The 24,827-nt window shown below is 44.4% G+C and overlaps 1 protein-coding gene across 1 annotated transcript in view; it reads left to right on the top strand.

Annotated features, from left to right (window-relative positions):
* The window catches only part of LOC109898189 (unconventional myosin-Vc-like), a 53,592-nt gene that overhangs the window by 20,331 nt on the left and 8,434 nt on the right, over positions 1-24,827 (top strand). Inside the window, 10 exon segments of the mRNA XM_031832837.1 lie at positions 67-232; positions 343-489; positions 1,547-1,805; positions 2,953-3,016; positions 4,475-4,655; positions 11,702-11,795; positions 12,235-12,298; positions 12,388-12,468; positions 14,321-14,511; positions 24,700-24,749. Coding sequence (XP_031688697.1) covers positions 67-232; positions 343-489; positions 1,547-1,805; positions 2,953-3,016; positions 4,475-4,655; positions 11,702-11,795; positions 12,235-12,298; positions 12,388-12,468; positions 14,321-14,511; positions 24,700-24,749 — 1,297 coding nt within the window.

Here is a 24,827-nt window from a genome sequence, read left to right as displayed (position 1 = left end):
ATAGCACTTGGGTAATTTTGGGATCAGTATAGAAATGATCTCGATCGTCTCTCTGTGTCTCACCAGTAAAACGGTGACGGCTGCAGTGTTGAAGCAGGGCTGGGCTTCTGTGGTCATTCAGAGGTACTGGAGAAGTTATCTGACCCGACAGATCTATAGAATGGTCCATTCCTCCTCTATCATCATCCAAGCCTTCACTAGAGGCTGGATCGCCAGGAAACGCTACAAAAAGGTATTGTGCCTTCATCTCAATTGATTTTTATATTGCTGTTTCAATCTACAAACATTTGTTGAGTGTTGTATGTGAGCCATCTGTGTATTTGCGCGTGGAACACCTCTCAGATGGTGGAGGTGCAGAAAGCGTTGATCTTACAGAAGTATGCCCGGGCGTGGCTCGCCAGGAGACGCTTCCAGAGCCTGCGCCGCCTGGTACACAACGTACAGCTCTCCTACAGGTGCCAGAAGCTCGGGAAGAAACTGGAAGATCAGGTAAAAATGTCCCCTGACACTGGTACTGACTGAACGTCCCCCCACAGACCAGGGTTGTGTTCTGTAGGTACAAAAAGAAGAAAATGCTTTGAAACGGTGTGAAACAAACATAGAGGTACTTATCTGTACTAGTCCAATCAGAAACACTCATTTTTTATTATTTTTTTAACGTTTTCTCTTGCGTGCCCTTATGAACATGACCCATCATGTATGTATGACCCATCATGTATGTATGACCCATCATGTATGTATGACCCATCATGTATGTATGACCCATCATGTATGTATGACCCATCATGTATGTATGACCCATCATGTATGTATGACCCATCATGTATGCATGACCCATCATGTATGCATGACCCATCATGTATGCATGACCCATCATGTATGTATGACCCATCATGTATGTATGACCCATCATGTATGCATGACCCATCATGTATGTATGACCCATCATGTATGTATGACCCATCATGTATGTATGACCCATCATGTATGTATGACCCTCATGACCCAGTACTGACCTATGGTTGGTTGATGCCCTGCTGTATGTATGACCCTCATGACCCAGTACTGACCTATGGTTGGTTGATGCCCTGCTGTATGTATGACCCTCATGACCCAGTACTGACCTATGGTTGGTTGATGCCCTGCTGTATGTATGACCCTCATGACCCAGTACTGACCTATGGTTGGTTGATGCCCTGCTGTATGTATGACCCTCATGACTCAGTACTGACCTATGGTTGGTTGATGCCCTGCTGTATGTATGACCCTCATGACTCAGTACTGACCTATGGTTGGTTGATGCCCTGCTGTATGTATGACCCTCATGACTCAGTACTGACCTATGGTTGGTTGATGCCCTGCTGTATGTATGACCCTCATGACTCAGTACTGACCTATGTTTGGTTGATGCCCTGCTGTATGTATGACCCTCATGACTCAGTACTGACCTATGTTTGGTTGATGCCCTGCTGTATGTATGACCCTCATGACTCAGTACTGACCTATGACCTATGGTTGATTGATGCCCTGCTGTATGTCTCCCCAGGCCAAAGAGAACCGTGGGCTGTTGGAGAGGCTGACAGGTCTGGCCGGTGCTCACGCCCAAGGTCTAGACAAGCTGCGCTGTCTGGAGGCCCAGCTGGGGAAATCAGCCACTGAGAAGGCTTCGCTAGAGGAGCGAGAGAAGAAGAGCAAGGAGGATGCCATGAAGACGATAGCTCAGCTTCAAGAGGAAAAAGACAAATTAATCGTTGAAAGGCAGAACTTGGAAAAGAAGTGTGCAGATTCAACAACAGAGATGAAAGGTAAGAGGGAGGACATGATGGCTCAGATTGTTTAGAGAGGACATGATGGCTCAGATTGTTTAGAGAGGACATGATGGCTCAGATTGTTTAGAGAGAGGACATGATGGCTCAGATTGTTTAGAGAGGGCATGATGGCTCAGATTGTTTAGAGAGGACATGATGGCTCAGATTGTTTAGAGAGGGCATGATGGCTCAGCTTGTTTAGAGAGGACATGATGGCTCAGCTTGTTTAGAGAGGACATGATGGCTCAGCTTGTTTAGAGAGGACATGATGGCTCAGATTGTTTAGAGAGGACATGATGGCTCAGATTGTTTAGAGAGGACATGATGGCTCAGATTGTTTAGAGAGGACATGATGGCTCAGATTGTTTAGAGAGGACATGATGGCTCAGATTGTTTAGAGAGGACATGATGGCTCAGATTGTTTAGAGAGGACATGATGGCTCAGATTGTTTAGAGAGGACTTGATGGCTCAGATTGTTTAGAGAGGACATGATGGCTCAGATTGTTTAGAGAGGACATGATGGCTCAGCTTGTTTAGAGGACATGATGGCTCAGAATGTTTAGAGAGGACATGATGGCAGTTTGTTTAGAGAGGACATGATGGCAGTTTGTTTAGAGAGGACATGATGGCTCAGTTTGTTTAGAGAGGACATGATGACTCAGCTTGTTTAGAGAGGACATGATGACTCAGCTTGTTTAGAGAGGACATGATGACTCAGCTTGTTTAGAGAGGACATGATGACTCCGATTGATTAGAGAGGACATGATGACTCAGCTTGTTTAGAGGACATGATGGCTCAGATTGTTTAGAAAGGACATGATGGCTCAGATTGTTTAGAGAGGACATGATGGCTCAGCTTGTTTAGAGCAGACATATGATGGCTCAGCTTGTTTAGAGGACATGATGGCTCAGAATGTTTAGAGAGGACATGATGGCTCAGATTGTTTAGAAAGGACATGATGGCTCAGATTGTTTAGAAAGGACATGATGGCTCAGATTGTTTAGAAAGGACATGATGGCTCAGTTTGTTCTATCCTCTTTTTAAACCTCATAAAAGTGTGGTCTGTGGTTTAGATCAGGATTGCACTGACATACAGTATATGGTCAATCATTTACGCTCTGATTCACTTCTTTCACTTCCAGACAGATTTGATCAAATCAAGACAACTCTGAAAGAAGATTTGGAACGAGAAGAAAGATTGAGGAAGTAAGAGTTGCTTCATGTACCTATACCTTTTTTCAGACTTCTGGGCCGAGCCGAGCTAAACCAAGCCAAGCTGTACTGGCCTGACCTGGTTACACATCCACCATAGTAGCAGGACCAGTTCTGGTCAGAACAATGTGAAGGGGGAATATCTGAGCCAGTCCAGTCAGCAGCAGTACAGTATGGTTCAGGTCAGCACCAGTCCAGTATGGTTCAGGTCAGCACCAGTCCAGTGTGGTTCAGGTCCAGTACAGTATGGTTCAGGTCAGCACCAGTCCAGTGTGGTTCAAGTTCAGTATGGTTCAGGTCAGCACCAGTCCAGTATGGTTCAGGTCAGCACCAGTCCAGTGTGGTTCAGGTCCAGTACAGTATGGTTCAGGTCAGCACCAGTCCAGTATGGTTCAGGTCAGCACCAGTCCAGTATGGTTCAGGTCAGCACCAGTCCAGTGTGGTTCAGGTCCAGTACAGTATGGTTCAGGTCCAGTACAGTATGGTTCAGGTCCGCACAAGTCCAGTGTGGTTCAGGTCCAGTACAGTATGGTTCAGGTCAGCACCAGTATGGTTCAGGTCCGCACCAGTCCAGTGTGGTTCAGGTCCAGTACAGTATGGTTCAGGTCAGCACCAGTACAGTATGGTTCAGGTCCAGTCCAGTGTGGTTCAGGTCCAGTACAGTATGGTTCAGGTCAGCACCAGTCCAGTATGGTTCAGGTCCAGTCCAGTGTGGTTCAGGTCCAGTACAGTATGGTTCAGGTCAGCACCAGTCCAGTGTGGTTCAGGTCCAGTACAGTATGGTTCAGGTCCGCACCAGTCCAGTATGGTTCAGGTCCAGTCCAGTGTGGTTCAGGTCCAGTACAGTATGGTTCAGGTCAGCACCAGTCCAGTATGGTTCAGGTCCAGTCCAGTGTGGTTCAGGTCCAGTACAGTATGGTTTAGGTCAGCACCAGTCCAGTGTGGTTCAGGTCCAGTACAGTATGGTTCAGGTCAGCACCAGTACAGTATGGTTCAGGTCAGCACCAGTACAGTATGGTTCAGGTCCAGCACAGTATGGTTCAGGTCAGGTCCAGTACAGTATGGTTCAGGTCAGCACCAGTACAGTATGGTTCAGGTCCAGTACAGTATGGTCCAGTACAGTATGGTTCAGGTCAGTACCAGTCCAGTGTGGTTCAGGTCCAGTCCAGTGTGGTTCAGGTCCAGTACAGTATGGTTCAGGTCAGCACCAGTACGGTATGGTTCAGGTCCAGTACAGTATGGTTCAGGTCCAGTACAGTATGGTTCAGGTCCAGTACAGTATGGTTCAGGTCAGTACCAGTCCAGTGAGGTTCAGGTCCAGTCCAGTGTGGTTCAGGTCCAGTGTGGTTCAGGTCCAGTACAGTATGGTTCAGGTCAGCACCAGTCCAGTATGGTTGAGGTTGGCACAATAGTGTGAAATGGGCACAAGATTGATCTAGTTTTGTTTCTCAGGATTGCAGAGAACAACCTTGACCTGCAGAAGGAGGACCATAAGAAGGAGGTGGAGGTTCTGAGGAAGGAAAACAGGAGGCTGAAGGAGGAGATAGTTGGCCTACAGAGACAGACAGAGGAGGAGGCGCAGGTTAACACTGATCTACAGGACCAGGTCATACAGCTCACCAGGCACGTCAAGGTGAGGGTTCATAGGTCATACAGCTCACCAGGCACGTCAAGGTGAGGGTTCATAGGTCATACAGCTCACCAGGCACGTCAAGGTGAGGGTTCATAGGTCATACAGCTTACCAAGCACGTCACGATGACGCTTCATAGGTCGTACAGCTCACCAAGCATGTTAAGGTGAGGGTTCATAGGTCATACAGCTTACCAAGCACGTCACGATGACGGTTCATAGGTCGTACAGCTCACCAAGCATGTTAAGGTGAGGGTTCATAGGTCATACAGCTTACCAAGCACGTCACGATGACGGTTCATAGGTCATAAAGCTTACAATCATGTCAAGGTGAGGCTTCATAGGTTTCACGGGTTCAAAGCCCGTAACAAAAGGGAGACAACGTGGAGATATAAGGAGTAACAAAACATATATTTATTAAATAAAGTAAACAAAGTACAATATACAATGGTGTGTGTAATCAGTAGTGTAAGTGAGTGTTTTGGCATGCATGAATGTGATAATGCAGGGTGTTGAAAGGTGCCAAAGCAAACAACCAAAAGGCCACCAATATACACAACAAAATCTATAAAGGTGTCTGCATGGAGATAGTCTCCTCCATGAATGAGGAAGTGGTGTGTTTATTCTATGACACAGCGGCCCAGGTGTTTCCCATGTAGCTGACGACCCTCCCAACTCCGCCCACCGGCATCCTAATAAGGAGACAAGAACAAAGACAGAATACGGCAGACAGAGTGGGAGGGTCGTCACAATAGGTCATACAGTTTACCAAGCACGTCACGGTGAGGGTTCAAAGGTCATACAGTTTACCAAGCACGTCAAGGTGAGGGTTCAAAGGTCATACAGCTTTCCAAGCACGTCACGGTGAGGGTTCAAAGGTCATACAGCTTTCCAAGCACGTCAAGGTGAGGGTTCAAAGGTCATACAGCTTACCATGCATGTCAAGGTAAGGGTTCAAAGGTCATGCAGTTTACCAAGCATGTCAAGGTGAGGGTTCAAAGGTCATGCAGCTTACCAAGCACGCCACGGTGAGGGTTCAAAGGTCGTGCAGCTTTCCAAGCACATCACGGTGAGGGTTCAAAGGTCGTGCAGCTTTCCAAGCATGTCAAGGTGAGGGTAAAGGTTCAAATCAAATCAAATTTGATTTAAAGTGCATTTAGAATCACAACACACTGACATTAAAACAACGATGACAAAATATAGAAATTGAAACAATCACTTATTAAAATCCCGACTATAAGTGATTTAAAAACCTCCTATGGAGTCTGTCCTTCCTACCTGACAGGGCTGTTCCATAACTGAGGTGTTTTAATAGAGAATGCTGCCCGCCTTGGTTCCGGAACCGTAAGCAGACCGGCTCCTTGGGAGCGGAGCGCCCTCACGGGCATGTCTGTCAGACAAGGAAGGGCATGGCCATGCAGTGCCTTAAAAGTAAGATGTAAAAAATCAGACCAATACTTTTTTGTTTTTGAATTTTACTCCCTTTCTCTCCCCAATTTCATAGTGTCCAATTGTTGTAGTAGCTACTATCTTGTCTCATCGCTACAACTCCCGTACGGGCTCGGGAGAGACGAAGGTTGAAAGTCATGCGTCCTCCAATACACAACTCAACCGCACTGCTTCTTAACACAGCGCGCATCCAACCCGGAAGCCAGCCGCACCAATGTGTCGGAGGAAACACCGTGCACCTGGCAACCTTGGTTAGCGTGCACTGTGCCCGGCCCGCCACAGGAGTCGCTGGTGTACGATGAGACAAGGACATTCCTACCGACCAAGCCCTCCCTAACCCGGACAACGCTAGGCCAATTGTGCGTCGCCCAACCTCCTGGTCGCGGCCGATTACGACAGAGCCTGGGCGCGAACCCAGGGTCTCTGATGGCACAGCTGGCGCTGCAGTACAGCAACCTTAACCACTGCGCCACCCGGGAGGCCTCAGACCGATACTTTACAGACAGCCAGTGTAGTGCATAAAGCTGGAGTGATGTGATCATGCCTTGTGTTGGTTACAATTCCAGCTGCAGTGTTCTGTACAAGATGTAGGCTTCTAATAGTAGAGACTGAGCAGCTAAATCAAATCCAATTTTATTGGTCACATACACATGGTTAGCAGATGTTATTGTGAGTGTAGCGAAATGCTTATGCTTCTAGATTCGACAGTCCAGCAGTATTTATGTCACATTCGTCGTAATAATTACCGGACCAAGCTGCAGCTCAATATGGTTTCCACATATTATTTACTAGAAACGCAAAAAACAACAAAGAAAGAAAGAAAGAAAGAAACAAACAATGAACCGTAACAAAGAGGTGTAACATACACTAACTCAAAACAATATCCCACAAACACAAGTGGAAAAAATGCTACTTAAATATGATCCCCAATTAGAGACAACGATAGCCAGCTGCCTCTAATTGGGGATCATACCAACCACCAACATAGAAAAACGAAACTAGAACTCCACATAGAAAATAATAACTAGAAAACCCCCCAGTCACACCCTGACCAACTATACCATAGAAAAACAAAGGCTCTCTATGGTCAGGGCATGACAATTTAACAGGTAATATCTAACAATTCCACAACAAAACCAAATATTTAACAAATTCCACAACAAAACCTAATACACACAATCTAGTAAAGGAATGGGATGAGAATATATAAATATAAAATATATGAAAGTGCAGTGGCAGAGCGGCTAAGATGCAATAGATAGTAAAGAATAGATAGTGAAGGATGCAGTATACAGTATATACATATGGATGAGAAATGTGAGATATGTAAACATTCTTAAAGTGCCGTTATTAAAGTGACTAGTGTTCCATTTATTAAAGTGGCCAATGATATCAAGTGTGTAAGTAGGCAGCCGCCTCTCTGTGCTAGTGGTGGCTGTTTAACAATCTGATGGCCTTGAAATAGAAGCTGTTTTTCAATCTCTCTGTCCCAGCTTTGATGCACCTGTACTGACCTCGCCTTTAAAAAAAATATATATATATATGTTACCTTTATTTAACCAGGCAAGTCAGTTAAGAACAAATTCTTATTTTCAATGACGGCCTAGGAACAGTGGGTTAACTGCCTGTTCAGGGGCAGAACGACAGATTTGTACCTTGTCAGCTCGGGAGTTTGAACATGCAACCTTCCGGTTACTAGTCCAACGCTCTAACCACTAGGCTACCCTGCCTTCTGGATGGAAGCGGGGTGAACAGGTAGTGGCTCGGGTGGTTGTTTGTTGTCCTTGATGATCTTTTTGCCTTCCTGTGACATTGGGTGTTGTAGGTGTCCTAGAGTGCAGGTAATTTGCCCCCGGTGATGCATTGTGCAGACCACACCACCCTCTGAAGAGCCCTGTTGTTGTGGGCAGTGCAGTTGCCCTACCAGGCGGTGATACAGCCCGACAGGATGCTTTCAATTTTGCACCTGTAAAAGTTAGTGAGGGTTTTTGGTGACAAACCACATTTTTTCAGCATCGTGAGGTTGAAGACACACTGTCTGTGTGCGTGGACTATTTCAGTTTGTCTGTGATATGTACACGAGGAACTTAAAACGTTCCACCTTCTCCGCTGCTGTCCAATCGATGTGGATAGGGGGTGTTCCCTCTGCTGTCCCATCGATGTGGATAAGGGGGTGTTCCCTTTGCTGTTTCCTGAAGTACACGATCATCTCTTTTGTTTTGCTGACATTGAGTGAGAGGTTATTATCTTGACACCACACTCCAAGGGCCCTCACCTCTTCCCTTTAGGCTGTCTCGTTGTTGTTGGTAATCAAGCAGTGTCATCTGCAAACTTGATGATTGAGTTGGAGGCGTGCATGGCCATGCAGTTGTGGGTGAACAGGGAGTACAGGAGAGGGCTGAGAATGAACCCTTGTAGGGCCCCAGTGTTGAGGATCAGCGGAGTGGAGATGTTGTTTCCTACCTTCAGCACCTGGGGGCGACCCATCAGGAAGTCCAGGACCAAGTCCGGGGTCAAGACCCAGGGTCTCAAGCTTAATGATGAGTTTGGAGGCTACTATGGTGTTGAATGCTGAGCTGTAGTCAATGAACAGCATTCTTACATAGGTATTCCTCTTGTCCAGATGGGATAGGGCAGTGTGATTGCGATTGAATCATCTGTGGACCTATTGGGGCGGTAAGCAAATTGGAGTGGGTCTAGTGTAACAGGTTGGATGGAGGTGATATGATCCTTGACTAGTCTCTCAAAGCACTTCATGATGACATAAGTGAGTGCTACGGTGTGATAGTCATTTAGTTCAGTTACCTTAGCTTTCTTGGGAACAGGAACAATGGTGGCCATCTTGAAGCATGTGGGAACAGCAGACTGGGATAGGGGTTGATTGAATATGTCCGTAAACACACCAGCCAGCTGGTCTGCGCATGCTCTGAGGACGCGGCTGGGGATGCCGTCTGGGCTGGCAGCCCTGCAAGGGTTAACACGTTTTAAATGTTTTACTCGCGTCGGCCACAGAGAAGGAGAGCTAACAGTCTTTGGTAGCGGGCTGTGTCGGTGGCATTGTATTGTCCTCAAAGCGCGCAAAGAAGTTATTTAATTTGTCTGGGAGCAAGACGTCGATGTCCGGGACGGGGCTGGTTTTCTTTTTGTAATCCGTGATTGACTGTAGACCCTGCCACATACGTCTCATGTTTGAGCCGTTGAATTGCAACTCCACTGTGTCTCTATACTGACGCTTTGCTTGTTTGATTGCCGTACGGAGGGAATAACTACACTGTTTGTGTACAGTCATGTTTCCAGTCGCCATGCCATGATTAAATGCGGTGGTACGTGCTTTCAGTTTTGTGCGAATGCTGCCATCAATCCACGGTTAAGGAAGGTTTTAGTAGTCACAGTGGGTACAACATCTCCTATACACTTCCTATACACTTGCTCACCGAGTTAGCGTACTTTATAGGTCAATGTTATTGTCTGAGGCTACCCGGAACATATCCCAGTCCACGTGATCGAATCAATCTTGAAGCGTGGAATCCGATTGGTCAGACCAGCATTAGATAGACCTTCCTGTTTTAGTTTCTGCCTATAGGAGGGGAGCAACAAGATGGAGTCATGGTCAGATTTGCCAAAAGGAGGCCTGGGGAGGACCTTGAATGCATCACGGAAGTTAGAGTAGCAGTGGTCGAGTGTGTTACTCTCTCGTATACTGCAATCGATATGCTGATCGAATTTAGGTAGCCTTGTTCTCAGATTAGCTTTGTTAAATTCCCCAGCTACAATAAATACAGCCTCAGGATATATGGTTTCCAGTTTGCATAGAGCCCAGTGAAGTTTCTTGATGGCCGTCTTGGTATCCGCTTGCTGGAGGATATACACGGCTGTGACGATAACCGAGGAGAGTTCTCTTGGGAGATAATACGGTCAGCATTTGATTGTGAGGAATTCTTGGTCAGGTGAACAAAAGGACTTGAGTTCTTGTATGTTGTTACAATTACACCGTGAGTCGTTAATCATAAAGCATACACCCCCGTGTAACCGGTGTCAAATGGATAGCTAGTTAGCGGGGTGTTCAGTAATAGCGTTTCAATCGGTGACGTCACTCGCTCTGAGACCTTGAAGTAGTTGTTCCTCTTGCTCTGCAAGGGCCGCGGATTTTGTTGAGCGATGGGTAGCGATGCTTTGTGGGAGGCAGTTGTTTATATGTGCAGAGGGTCCCTGGTTCGAGCCCAGGTAGGGACGAGGAGAGGGACAGAAGCAAAGCTGTTACATTGGTGCTGTTGACTAGCCATGTCTCCGTGAAACAGAATATGTTACAATCCTGGATATCTCTTTGGAAAGCAACTCTTGCCCTAATTTAGTCGACTTTGTTAACTAGGGACTGAACATTAGCGAGTAATATACTCGGAAGTGGTGGGTGGTGTGCGCGCCTCCGAAACCTCACTAGAAAACCGCTCCGGCAGCATCTCCCCCTACGGGGTCGGCCTCTGGAATCAGTTCAAATGCACTGGGAGGTGCAGACAAAGGATCTGCTTTGGGAAAGTCGTATTACTGGTCGTAGTGCTGGTTGTGCTGGTAAGTTGACATCTCTCTGATATCCAATAGTTCTTTGCGGCTGTATGTAATAACACTTAAGGTTTTCTGGGCTAACGATGTAAGAAATAATACTTAAAAAAAACCAAATACTGCACAGTTTCCTAAGGAAGCGAAGCTGCCATCTCGATCGGCGCCATCTTGTGTGCCATCTTGTGTTCTGGACTGGAGGGCATTACAGTAGTCTTGCCTAGTTGATAGTAGAGACTGAGCAGCTGGAGAGGAGGGCATTACAGTAGTCTAGCCTAGATGATAGTAGACACTGAGCAGCTGAACAGCAGGGCATGACAGTAGTCTAGCCTAGATGATAGTAGAGACTGTGCAGCAGAACAGCAGGGCATGACAGTAGTCTAGCCTAGATGATAGTAGAGACTGAGCAGTTGGAGAGGAGGGGATTACAGTAGTCTAGCCTAGATGATAGTAGAGACTGTGCAGCAGAACAGCAGGGCATGACAGTAGTCTAGCCTAGATGATAGTAGAGACTGAGCAGTTGGAGAGGAGGGGATTACAGTAGTCTAGCCTAGATGATAGTAGAGACTGAGCAGCTAGACAGCAGGGCATTACAGTAGTCTAGCCTAGATGAGACAAATGCATGGACCAGTTTTTCGGCATCTGGCTGAGAGATGAAGTGTGTAATTCTGAGATGGAAGAATGCTGTTTTGAATATGTTTTTTTTAATGTGGTTGTCAACAGTTAGGCCGGGGTCAAAGGTAACACCAAGGGTTTTTAACAACCATGTTTTGGTTTAATGAATCAACCATCAATGTTGAGAGTGAGGGCTGAGCGTAAAAGCATCGTCAAGGTGAGGGTTCAAAGGTCATACAGCTCACCAAGCAGGTAAAGGTGAGGCCGCAGGGTGAATGGTTAATGGACTGACTATACACTGAAGGCATTCATCTTCTTACAAATTATAGTTCTTAAGAAAAGGATCTAATATTGGTGAGCAGAGGCTTAGAATCCATTCTTATTTTGAAGATGGCCTTTTTTTTAGGTAGCAACTGTGTTTCTCTTTCCAGGTGATACCCGAGTTACGTAAAGATCTTCACAACCTGCAGACCCAGAGAGATGATCTGGGCAGGAAGATGAAGAATCAGTCAGAACAGGCCAGAGGTAACTTTCTATATTCTATTATTAAACTGGGTGGTTCCAGCCCCGAATGCTGATTGTCTGACAGCCAAGGTATATCAGACTGTATACCACGGGTATGACTAAACATTTATTTTTCCTGCTCTAATTACATTGGTAACCAGTTTATAATAGCAATAAGGCACCTCGAGGGTTTGTGATATATGGCTAATATAGGGCTGTATCCAGGCACTCCGCATTGCGTCATGCTTAAGAACAGCCCTTAGCCGTGGTATATTGGCCATATACCACACCTCTTCAGACCTTATTGCTTAAAAAAAAAACTCTCTGTAATGTATTGTGTTATGGGTATTTTTCTATTCATGCCAACAGTGTCTTTATGTGGATTGATGAATGCTTTACAAATCCAGATGATTTTGTTGTCACTTCTCATACATGATTGTTTGTGGCTCTCTCTGTACAGCCAAGATGAGTGTGATCACAAGACAACTTCTTTGTGGCATGGTTGAAGAGGAGGTCATTTCCAGGTAGTCTAATGGCATTATGCATTTCCTAAAATTTGTGAGAAGAAAAGTTCACTTTAGCCTTTAAGCATTACACATGTTTCCGTTGAAAGGTTGACCTCCGACAGTCCAGACCAGATCTATGAAGTTGGGAATTTGTCGACTGCATTTGATGGACTGCAGAAAGCTTGCAGGTTTGAGACAACACCTGTACATTTACTGACTAAAGGCACCCGCAGTATGCCCTGTGTTGCAGGTTTGAGACAACACCTGTACATTTACTGACTAAAGTATGCTACTTGTTTAGCTAACTAAGGCAGTGTTTCCCAACTCCGGTCCTCCAGTCCCCCCAACAGCCCAACCCCAATCCTCCAGTCCCACCAACAGCCCAACTCCGGTCCTCCAGTCCCCCCAACAGCCCAACTCCGGTCCTCCAGTCCCCCCAACAGCCCAACTCCGGTCCTCCAGTCCCCCCAACAGCCCAACTCCGGTCCTCCAGTACCCCCAACAGCCCAACTCCGGTCCTCCAGTCCCCCCAACAGCCCAACCCCAATCCTCCAGTCCCACCAACAGCCCAACCCCAATCCTCCAGTCCCACCAACAGCCCAACCCCAATCCTCCAGTCCCACCAACAGCCCAACCCCAGTCCTCCAGTCCCCCCAACAGCCCATCCCCAGTCCTCCAGTCCCCCCAACAGCCCAACCCCAGTCCTCCAGTCCCCCCAACAGCCCAACCCCAGTCCTCCAGTCCCCCCAACAGCCCAACCCCAGTCCTCCAGTCCCCCCAACAGCCCAACCCCAGTCCTCCAGTCCCCCCAACAGCCCAACCCCAGTCATCCAGTATCCCCAACAGCCCATCCCCAGTCCTCCAGTCCCCCCAACAGCCCAACCCCAGTCCTCCAGTCCCCCCAACAGCCCAACCCCAGTCATCCAGTATCCCCAACAGCCCATCCCCAGTCCTCCAGTCCCCCCAACAGCCCAACCTCAGTCCTCCAGTCCCCCCAACAGCCCAACCCCAGTCATCCAGTATCCCCAACAGCCCAACCCCAGTCCTCCAGTCCCCCCAACAGCCCAACTCCAGTCCTCCAGTCCCACCAACAGCCCAACCCCAGTCCTCCAGTCCCCCCAACAGCCCAACCCCAGTCATCCAGTATCCCCAACAGCCCAACCCCAGTCCTCCAGTCCCCCCAACAGCCCAACTCCAGTCCTCCAGTCCCACCAACAGCCCAACCCCAGTCCTCCAGTCCCCCCAACAGCCAACCCCCGTTCTCCAGTACCCCCAACAGCCCAACTCCAGTCCTCCAGTCCCACCAACAGCCCAACCCTGGTCCTACAGTACCCCCAACAGCCCAACCCCAGTCCCCCAAAAACCCAACCTGGGTCCTCCAGTATCCCCAACTCCGGTCCTCCAGTACCTCCAACAGCACACATTTTTGGTGTAGCCCCCAGACAAGTAGAATCAGGTGTGCTTAGCTGGGTTTACAACAAAAATATGTTATTTTGGAGGTACTGGAAACACTGAACTAAAAGATGCTGACCAATAATGGTCCTGTGTGATTCAGTCGGTAAGAGTGTGATGCTAGCAGTGTAACGTTTGTGGGTTAAATTCTCCCAAATGTACTCACTGTACTAGAAGTATCTTTGGATAAAAACGTCTGCTAAGTGTCACACACATTCTTATTATCACTGTAAGTGTAGCGGATGTCAAACGGCTAGCTTAGTTAGCGGTGCGCACTAAATAGCGTTTCAATCGGTGACGTCACTTGCTCTGAGACCTTGAAGTAGTAGTTCCCCTTGCTCTGCAAGGGCCGTGGCTTTTGTGGAGCGATGGGTAACGATGCTTCGTGGGTGACTGTTGTGATGTGTGCAGAGTGTCCCTGGTTCGCGCCCGGGTATGGGCGAGGGGACGGTCTAAAGTTATACTGTTACATAAGGATCCAGCTGACTGTTTTGTGTCCGTGTGAATAACAGACCTTATTCACACTTCGGCCATGATTGTTCAAAATCCAGGCTAGTGAATACGGTTGATCGTTTCCTCTGCCGGCAGAGTGCTGGAGAGACACCAGCAGGAACAGAAGGAGGGTTATGAAAGTCAGATGGAGGCGCTGACGTTCAAGGTGGAACACCTGCAGAACCAAAACAATCAGCTGCAGAAACTGTTCCGGGAGAAACGTCTGTCAACGACAGCAACAGTCAAGAGGTGGCCAGGCTCAACACTGAAAACATGGTCATACCTGAGCTGAAGAAGCAGCTGTCAGAGGTACAATGACATAAACAGGAGCTGGAAGTTCAACTGGAGGTGCAGGCCAGAAAGATGACCAGTAGATACAGTACAGTAGATACAGTAGATACAGTACAGTAGATACAGTACAGTAGATACAGTAGATACAGTAGATATAGTACAGTAGATACAGTACAGTAGATACAGTAGATACAGTACGGTAGATACAGTACAGTAGATACAGTACAGTAGATACAGTACGGTAGATACAGTAGATACAGTACGGTAGATACAGTAGATACAGTACATACAGTAGGTACAGTAGATACAGTACAGTAGATACAGTACGGTATATACAGTACGGTAGATACAGTAGATACAGTACGTACAGTATGGTAGATACAGTACGTACAGTAGGTACAGTAGATACAGTACAGTAGATACAGTACGTACAGTAGATACAGTAGATACAGTACGTACAGTAGGTACAGTACGGTAGATACAGTAGATACAGTACGTACAGTAGGTACAGTACGGTAGATACAGTAGATACAGTACGTACAGTACGGTAGATACAGTAGGTACAGTAGGTACAGTAGATACAGTACAGTAGATGCAGTACGTACAGTAGGTACAGTAGATACAGTACAGTAGATACAGTACAGTAGATGCAGTACGTACAGTAGGTACAGTAGATACAGTACAGTAGATACAGTACGGTAGATACAGTAGATACAGTACGGTAGATACAGTAGATACAGTACGGTAGATACAGTAGATACAGTACGGTAGATACAGTAGATACAGTACATACAGTAGGTACAGTAGATACAGTACATACAGTAGGTACAGTAGATACAGTACATACAGTAGGTACAGTACGGTAGGTACAGTATGGTAGGTACAGTACGTACAGTAGGTACAGTAGATACAGTACAGTAGATACAGTAGATACAGTACAGTAGATACAGTACGTACAGTAGGTACAGTACGGTAGATACAGTAGATACAGTACGTACAGTAGGTACAGTACGGTAGATACAGTACGTACAGTAGGTACAGTACGGTAGATACAGTAGATACAGTACAGTAGATACAGTACGGTAGATACAGTAGATACCGTACAGTAGATACAGTACGGTAGGTACAGTATGGTAGGTACAGTACGTACAGTAGGTACAGTAGATACAGTACGTACAGTAGGTACAGTACGGTAGATACAGTAGATACAGTACGGTAGATACAGTAGATACAGTACGTACAGTAGGTACAGTAGATACAGTACAGTAGATACAGTACAGTAGATACAGTACGGTAGATACAGTACGGTAGGTACAGTATGGTAGGTACAGTACGTACAGTAGATACCGTACAGTAGGTACAGTACGGTAGATACAGTAGATACAGTACGTACAGTACAGTAGATACAGTACGTACAGTAGGTACAGTAGATACAGTACAGTAGATACAGTACGGTAGATACAGTACAGTAGATACAGTAGATACAGTACGGTAGATACAGTAGATACAGTACGTACAGTAGGTACAGTAGATACAGTACGGTAGATACAGTAGATACAGTACGGTAGATACAGTAGATACAGTACATACAGTTTGTACAGTAGATACAGTACAGTAGATACAGTACGGTATATACAGTACAGTAGATACAGTATATACAGTACGTACAGTAGATACAGTAGATACAGTACGTACAGTAGATACAGTACGTACAGTAGATACAGTAGATACAGTACGGTAGATACAGTACGGTAGATACAGTACGGTAGATACAGTATGGTAGATACAGTAGGTACAGTAGATACAGTAGATACAGTACGGTAGATACAGTAGATACAGTACGGTAGATACAGTACGGTAGGTACAGTATGGTAGATACAGTAGGTACAGTAGATACAGTAGATACAGTACAGTAGATACAGTACAGTAGATACAGTAGATACAGTACAGTAGATACAGTACGGTAGATACAGTAGATACAGTACGTACAGTAGGTACAGTACGGTAGATACAGTACGTACAGTAGATACAGTACAGTAGATACAGTACGGTAGATACAGTAGATACAGTACGGTAGATACAGTAGATACAGTACGGTAGATACAGTAGATACAGTACGGTAGATACAGTACGTACAGTAGGTACAGTAGATACAGTACGGTAGATACAGTAGATACAGTACGGTAGATACAGTACAGTAGGTACAGTACAGTAGATACTGTAGATACAGTACAGTAGATACTGTAGATACAGTACGGTAGATACAGTACAGTAGATACAGTAGATACATTACGGTAGATACAGTAGATACAGTACAGTAGGTACAGTACAGTAGATACAGTACGGTAGATACAGTAGATACAGTACAGTGGATACAGTACGGTAGATACAGTGGATACAGTACGGTAGATACAGTAGGTACAGTACGGTAGGTACAGTACAGTAGGTACAGTAGATACAGTACAGTAGATACAGTATGGTAGATACATTACAGTGGATACAGTACAGTAGGTACAGTAGATACAGTACAGTAGGTACAGTACAGTAGATACAGTACAGTGGATACAGTAGATACAGTACAGTAGGTACAGTAGATACAGTACAGTGGATACAGTAGATACAGTACAGTAGATACAGTACAGTGGATACAGTAGATACAGTACAGTAGGTACAGTAGATACAGTACAGTGGATACAGTAGATACAGTACAGTAGGTACAGTAGATACAGTACAGTAGGTACAGTACGGTAGATACAGTAGATACAGTACGGTAGATACAGTACGTACAGTAGATACAGTACGGTAGATACAGTACAGTAGATACAGTACGGTAGATACAGTAGGTACAGTAGGTAGTGTAGATACAGTACAGTAGGTACAGTAGATACAGTACAGTAGGTACAGTAGATACAGTACAGTAGGTACAGTAGATACAGTACAGTAGATACAGTACAGTAGGTACAGTAGATACAGTACAGTGGGTACAGTAGATACAGTACAGTGGATACAGTACAGTGGGTACAGTAGATACAGTACAGTGGGTACAGTAGATACAGTACAGTAGGTACAGTAGGTACAGTACAGTGGGTACAGTAGGTACAGTACAGTGGATACAGTAGATACAGTACAGTAGGTACAGTAGATACAGTACAGTAGGTACAGTAGATACAGTACAGTAGGTACAGTAGATACAGTACAGTAGGTACTGTAGATACAGTACAGTAGGTACAGTACAGTGGGTACAGTAGGTACAGTACAGTGGGTACAGTAGGTACAGTACAGTGGGTACAGTAGATACAGTACAGTGGGTACAGTAGATACAGTACAGTGGGTACAGTAGATACAGTACAGTAGGTACAGTAGATACAGTACAGTAGGTACAGTACAGTGGATACAGTAGATACAGTACAGTGGATACAGTAGATACAGTACAGTAGGTACAGTAGACACAGTACAGTAGGTACAGTAGATACAGTACAGTAGGTACAGTAGATACAGTACAGTGGGTACAGTAGGTACAGTACAGTGGATACAGTAGATACAGTACAGTAGGTACAGTAGATACAGTACAGTAGGTACAGTAGATACAGTACAGTAGGTACAGTAGATACAGTACAGTGGGTACAGTAGATACAGTACAGTAGGTACAGTAGATACAGTACAGTAGGTACAGTAGATACAGTACAGTAGGTACAGTAGATACAGTACAGTAGGTACAGTAGATACAGTACAGTGGATACAGTAGATACAGTACAGTAGGTACAGTAGACACAGTACAGTAGGTACAGTAGATACAGTACAGTAGGTACAGTAGATACAGTACAGTAGATACAGTACAGTAGGTACAGTAGATACAGTACAGTGGGTACAGTAGGTACAGTACAGTGGATACAGTAGGTACAGTACAGTAGGTACAGTAGGTACAGTACAGTAGGTACAGTAGGTACAGTACAGTAGGTACAGTAGGTACAGTACAGTAGGTACAGTAGATACAGTACAGTAGGTACAGTAGATACAGTACAGTAGGTACAGTAGATACAGTACAGTGGGTACAGTAGATACAGTACAGTAGGTACAGTAGATACAGTACAGTAGGTACAGTAGATACAGTACAGTGGGTACAGTAGGTACAGTACAGTGGATACAGTAGATACAGTACAGTAGGTACAGTAGATACAGTACAATAGGTACAGTAGATACAGTACAGTAGGCACAGTAGATACAGTACAGTAGGTACAGTAGAGTAGATACAGTACAGTAGGTACAGTAGAGTAGATACAGTACACTAGATACAGTACAGTAGATACAGTACAGTAGGTACAGTAGATACAGTACAGTAGGTACAGTAGATACAGTACAGTAGGTACAGTAGATACAGTACAGTAGGTACAGTAGATACAGTACAGTAGGTACAGTACAGTAGGTACAGTACGGTAGATACAGTAGATACAGTACGGTAGATACAGTACGTACAGTAGATACAGTACGGTAGATACAGTACAGTAGATACAGTACGGTAGATACAGTAGGTACAGTAGGTAGTGTAGATACAGTACAGTAGGTACAGTAGATACAGTACAGTAGGTACAGTAGATACAGTACAGTAGGTACAGTAGATACAGTACAGTAGATACAGTACAGTAGGTACAGTAGATACAGTACAGTGGGTACAGTAGATACAGTACAGTGGATACAGTACAGTGGGTACAGTAGATACAGTACAGTGGGTACAGTAGATACAGTACAGTAGGTACAGTAGGTACAGTACAGTGGGTACAGTAGGTACAGTACAGTGGATACAGTAGATACAGTACAGTAGGTACAGTAGATACAGTACAGTAGGTACAGTAGATACAGTACAGTAGGTACAGTAGATACAGTACAGTAGGTACTGTAGATACAGTACAGTAGGTACAGTACAGTGGGTACAGTAGGTACAGTACAGTGGGTACAGTAGGTACAGTACAGTGGGTACAGTAGATACAGTACAGTGGGTACAGTAGATACAGTACAGTGGGTACAGTAGATACAGTACAGTAGGTACAGTAGATACAGTACAGTAGGTACAGTACAGTGGATACAGTAGATACAGTACAGTGGATACAGTAGATACAGTACAGTAGGTACAGTAGACACAGTACAGTAGGTACAGTAGATACAGTACAGTAGGTACAGTAGATACAGTACAGTGGGTACAGTAGGTACAGTACAGTGGATACAGTAGATACAGTACAGTAGGTACAGTAGATACAGTACAGTAGGTGCAGTAGATACAGTACAGTAGGTACAGTAGATACAGTACAGTAGGTACAGTAGATACAGTACAGTAGGTTACAGTAGATACAGTACAGTGGATACAGTAGATACAGTACAGTAGGTACAGTAGACACAGTACAGTAGGTACAGTAGATACAGTACAGTAGGTACAGTAGATACAGTACAGTAGATACAGTACAGTAGGTACAGTAGATACAGTACAGTGGGTACAGTAGGTACAGTACAGTGGATACAGTAGGTACAGTACAGTAGGTACAGTAGGTACAGTACAGTAGGTACAGTAGGTACAGTACAGTAGGTACAGTAGGTACAGTACAGTAGGTACAGTAGATACAGTACAGTAGGTACAGTAGATACAGTACAGTAGGTACAGTAGATACAGTACAGTGGGTACAGTAGATACAGTACAGTAGGTACAGTAGATACAGTACAGTAGGTACAGTAGATACAGTACAGTGGGTACAGTAGGTACAGTACAGTGGATACAGTAGATACAGTACAGTAGGTACAGTAGATACAGTACAATAGGTACAGTAGATACAGTACAGTAGGCACAGTAGATACAGTACAGTAGGTACAGTAGATACAGTACAGTAGGTACAGTAGAGTAGATACAGTACACTAGATACAGTACAGTAGATACAGTACAGTAGGTACAGTAGATACAGTACAGTAGGTACAGTAGATACAGTACAGTAGGTACAGTAGATACAGTACAGTAGGTACAGTAGATACAGTACAGTAGGTACAGTAGGTTACGTACAGTAGGTACAGTACAGTAGGTACAGTACAGTAGATACAGTACAGTAGGTACAGTAGATACAGTACAGTAGGTACAGTAGATACAGTACAGTAGGTACAGTAGATACAGTACAGTAGGTACAGTAGATACAGTACAGTAGGTACAGTACAGTAGATACAGTACAGTAGGTACAGTACAGTAGATACAGTACAGTAGGTACAGTAGGTACAGTACAGTAGGTACAGTAGGTACAGTAGATACAGTACAGTAGGTACAGTAGATACATTACAGTAGGTACAGTAGCTACAGTACAGTAGATACAGTACAGTAGGTACAGTAGATACAGTACAGTAGGTACAGTAGATACAGTACAGTAGGTACAGTAGATACAGTACAGTAGGTACAGTAGATACAGTACAGTAGGATACAGTAGATACAGTACAGTAGGTACAGTAGATACAGTACAGTAGGTACAGTAGATACAGTACAGTAGGTACAGTAGATACAGTACAGTAGGTACAGTAGATACAGTACAGTAGGTACAGTAGATACAGTACAGTAGGTACAGTAGATACAGTACAGTAGGTACAGTAGATACAGTACAGTAGATACAGTACAGTAGATACAGTACAGTAGATACAGTACAGTAGATAAAGTAGATACAGTACAGTGGATACAGTAGATACAGTACAGTAGGTACAGTAGATACAGTACAGTAGGTACAGTAGATACAGTACAGTAGATACAGTACAGTAGGTACAGTAGATACAGTACAGTAGGTACAGTAGATACAGTACAGTAGGTACAGTAGATACAGTACAGTAGGTACAGTAGATACAGTACAGTAGGTACAGTACAGTAGGTACAGTAGATACAGTACAGTAGGTACAGTAGATACAGTACAGTAGATACAGTACAGTAGGTACAGTACAGTAGATACAGTACAGTAGATACAGTACAGTAGGTACAGTACAGTGGGTACAGTAGATACAGTACAGTAGGTACAGTAGATACAGTACAGTAGGTACAGTACAGTAGGTACAGTAGGTACAGTACAGTAGGTACAGTAGGTACAGTACAGTAGGTACAGTAGATACAGTACAGTAGGTACAGTACAGTGGGTACAGTAGATACAGTACAGTAGGTACAGTAGATACAGTACAGCAGGTACAGTACAGTAGGTACAGTAGATACAGTACAGTAGGTACAGTAGGTACAGTACAGTGGATACAGTAGATACAGTACAGTAGGTACAGTAGATACAGTACAATAGGTACAGTAGATACAGTACAGTAGGCACAGTAGATACAGTACAGTAGGCACAGTAGATACAGTACAGTAGGTACAGTAGATACAGTACAGTAGGTACAGTAGAGTAGATACAGTACACTAGATACAGTACAGTAGATACAGTACAGTAGGTACAGTAGATACAGTACAGTAGGTACAGTAGATACAGTACAGTAGGTACAGTAGATACAGTACAGTAGGTACAGTAGGTACAGTACAGTAGGTACAGTAGGTACAGTACAGTAGGTACAGTACAGTACAGTAGATACAGTACAGTAGGTACAGTAGATACAGTACAGTACAGTAGATACAGTACAGTAGGTACAGTAGATACAGTACAGTAGGTACAGTAGATACAGTACAGTAGGTACAGTAGATACAGTACAGTAGGTACAGTAGATACAGTACAGTAGGTACAGTACAGTAGGTACAGTACAGTAGATACAGTACAGTAGGTACAGTACAGTAGATACAGTACAGTAGGTACAGTAGGTACAGTAGATACAGTACAGTAGGTACAGTAGATACAGTACAGTAGGTACAGTAGATACAGTACAGTAGGTACAGTAGATACAGTACAGTAGGTACAGTAGATACAGTACAGTGGATACAGTAGATACAGTACAGTAGGTACAGTAGATACAGTACAGTAGGTACAGTAGATACAGTACAGTAGGTACAGTAGATACAGTACAGTAGGTACAGTAGATACAGTACAGTAGGTACAGTAGATACAGTACAGTAGGTACAGTAGATACAGTACAGTAGGTACAGTAGATACAGTACAGTAGGTACAGTAGATACAGTACAGTAGGTTACAGTAGATACAGTACAGTAGATACAGTACAGTAGATACAGTACAGTAGATACAGTACAGTAGGTAAAGTAGATACAGTACAGTGGATACAGTAGATACAGTACAGTAGGTACAGTAGATACAGTACAGTAGGTACAGTAGATACAGTACAGTAGATACAGTACAGTAGGTACAGTAGATACAGTACAGTAGGTACAGTAGATACAGTACAGTAGGTACAGTAGATACAGTACAGTAGGTACAGTAGATACAGTACAGTAGGTACAGTAGATACAGTACAGTAGGTACAGTACAGTAGGTACAGTAGATACAGTACAGTAGGTACAGTAGATACAGTACAGTAGATACAGTACAGTAGGTACAGTACAGTAGATACAGTACAGTAGATACAGTACAGTAGGTACAGTACAGTGGGTACAGTAGATACAGTACAGTAGGTACAGTAGATACAGTACAGTAGGTACAGTACAGTAGGTACAGTAGGTACAGTACAGTAGGTACAGTAGGTACAGTACAGTAGGTACAGTAGATACAGTACAGTAGGTACAGTACAGTAGGTACAGTACAGTGGGTACAGTAGATACAGTACAGTAGGTACAGTAGATACAGTACAGCAGGTACAGTACAGTAGGTACAGTAGATATAGTACAGTAGGTACAGTAGATACAGTACAGTAGGTACAGTACAGTAGGGACAGTAGATACAGTACAGTAGGTACAGTATATACAGTACAGTAGGTACAGTAGATACAGTACAGTAGGTACAGTACAGTAGGGACAGTAGATACAGTACAGTAGGTACAGTATATACAGTACAGTAGGTACAGTAGATACAGTACAGTAGGTACAGTACAGTAGGTACAGTAGATACAGTACAGTAGGTACAGTAGATACAGTACAGTAGGTACAGTAGATACAGTAACAGTAGGTACAGTACAGTAGGGACAGTAGATACAGTACAGTAGGTACAGTAGATACAGTAGGTACAGTACAGTAGGTACAGTAGATACAGTACAGTAGGTACAGTAGATACAGTACAGTAGGTACAGTACAGTAGGGACAGTAGATACAGTACAGTAGGTACAGTAGATACAGTACAGTAGGTACAGTACAGTACAGTAGGTACAGTACAGTAGGTACAGTAGATACAGTACAGTAGGTACAGTAGATACAGTACAGTAGGTACAGTAGATACAGTACAGTAGGTACAGTAGATACAGTACAGTAGGTACAGTAGATACAGTACAGTAGGTACAGTACAGTAGGTACAGTACAGTAGGTACAGTACAGTAGATACAGTAGAGTAGGTACAGTACAGTAGATACAGTAGGTACAGTACAGTAGGTACAGTACAGTAGGTACAGTACAGTAGGTACAGTACAGTAGATACAGTACAGTAGATACAGTACAGTAGGTACAGTACAGTAGGTACAGTACAGTAGGTACAGTAGGTACAGTAGATACAGTAGGTACAATAGGTACAGTAGGTACAGTACAGTAGATACAGTAGGTACAGTAGGTGCAGTACAGTAGGTACAGTAGGTACAGTAGGTACAGTACAGTAGGTGCAGTACAGTAGGTACAGTACAGTAGGTACAGTAGGTACAGTACAGTAGATACAGTACAGTAGATACAGTACACTAGGTACAGTACAGTAGATACAGTACAGTAGGTACAGTAGACACCATCACTTTAAATGTATGTAGTTCTGTCCTTGAGCTGGTCTTGTCTAATGATGTTCTGTATTATGTAGTTCTGTATTAGGTTTCATGTTCTGTGTGGACCCCAGGAAGAGTAGCTGCTACTTTTGCAACAGCTAATGGGGATCCTAATAAAATAGCCCCAAAAATACCAATACTTAGATCTAGACGTTTGGACTCGATCACATTGTTAGTCAGTCAATTCCAGTTATTTATCTCCTTCTTTTATTAGAAGAAATTGAGGAGATTTCAAAAGAGCTTTCAGATGAATGTTGAAGAGGGAGGCTCCCAAAGCAGGTATCCTCAAGCCCTGAAATCATATAACAATATGTCATTTGGCAGATGCTTTTTATCCAAAGTGACTTACATTAAAGTGAATGCATACATCTTCAGTATGTTTGTGATCCCTGTAAGAATTAAATCCACAATCGTGACATTGCTAGCACCAGGCTGTTATCAGCTTAGCCACAAACGACCACAATCAAAG

Source organism: Oncorhynchus kisutch, linkage group LG10 (assembly GCF_002021735.2).
Source record: "Oncorhynchus kisutch isolate 150728-3 linkage group LG10, Okis_V2, whole genome shotgun sequence".
In the NCBI taxonomy this organism is placed as follows: domain Eukaryota; kingdom Metazoa; phylum Chordata; class Actinopteri; order Salmoniformes; family Salmonidae; genus Oncorhynchus; species Oncorhynchus kisutch.
This window is presented reverse-complemented; position numbering and strand designations above follow the sequence as displayed.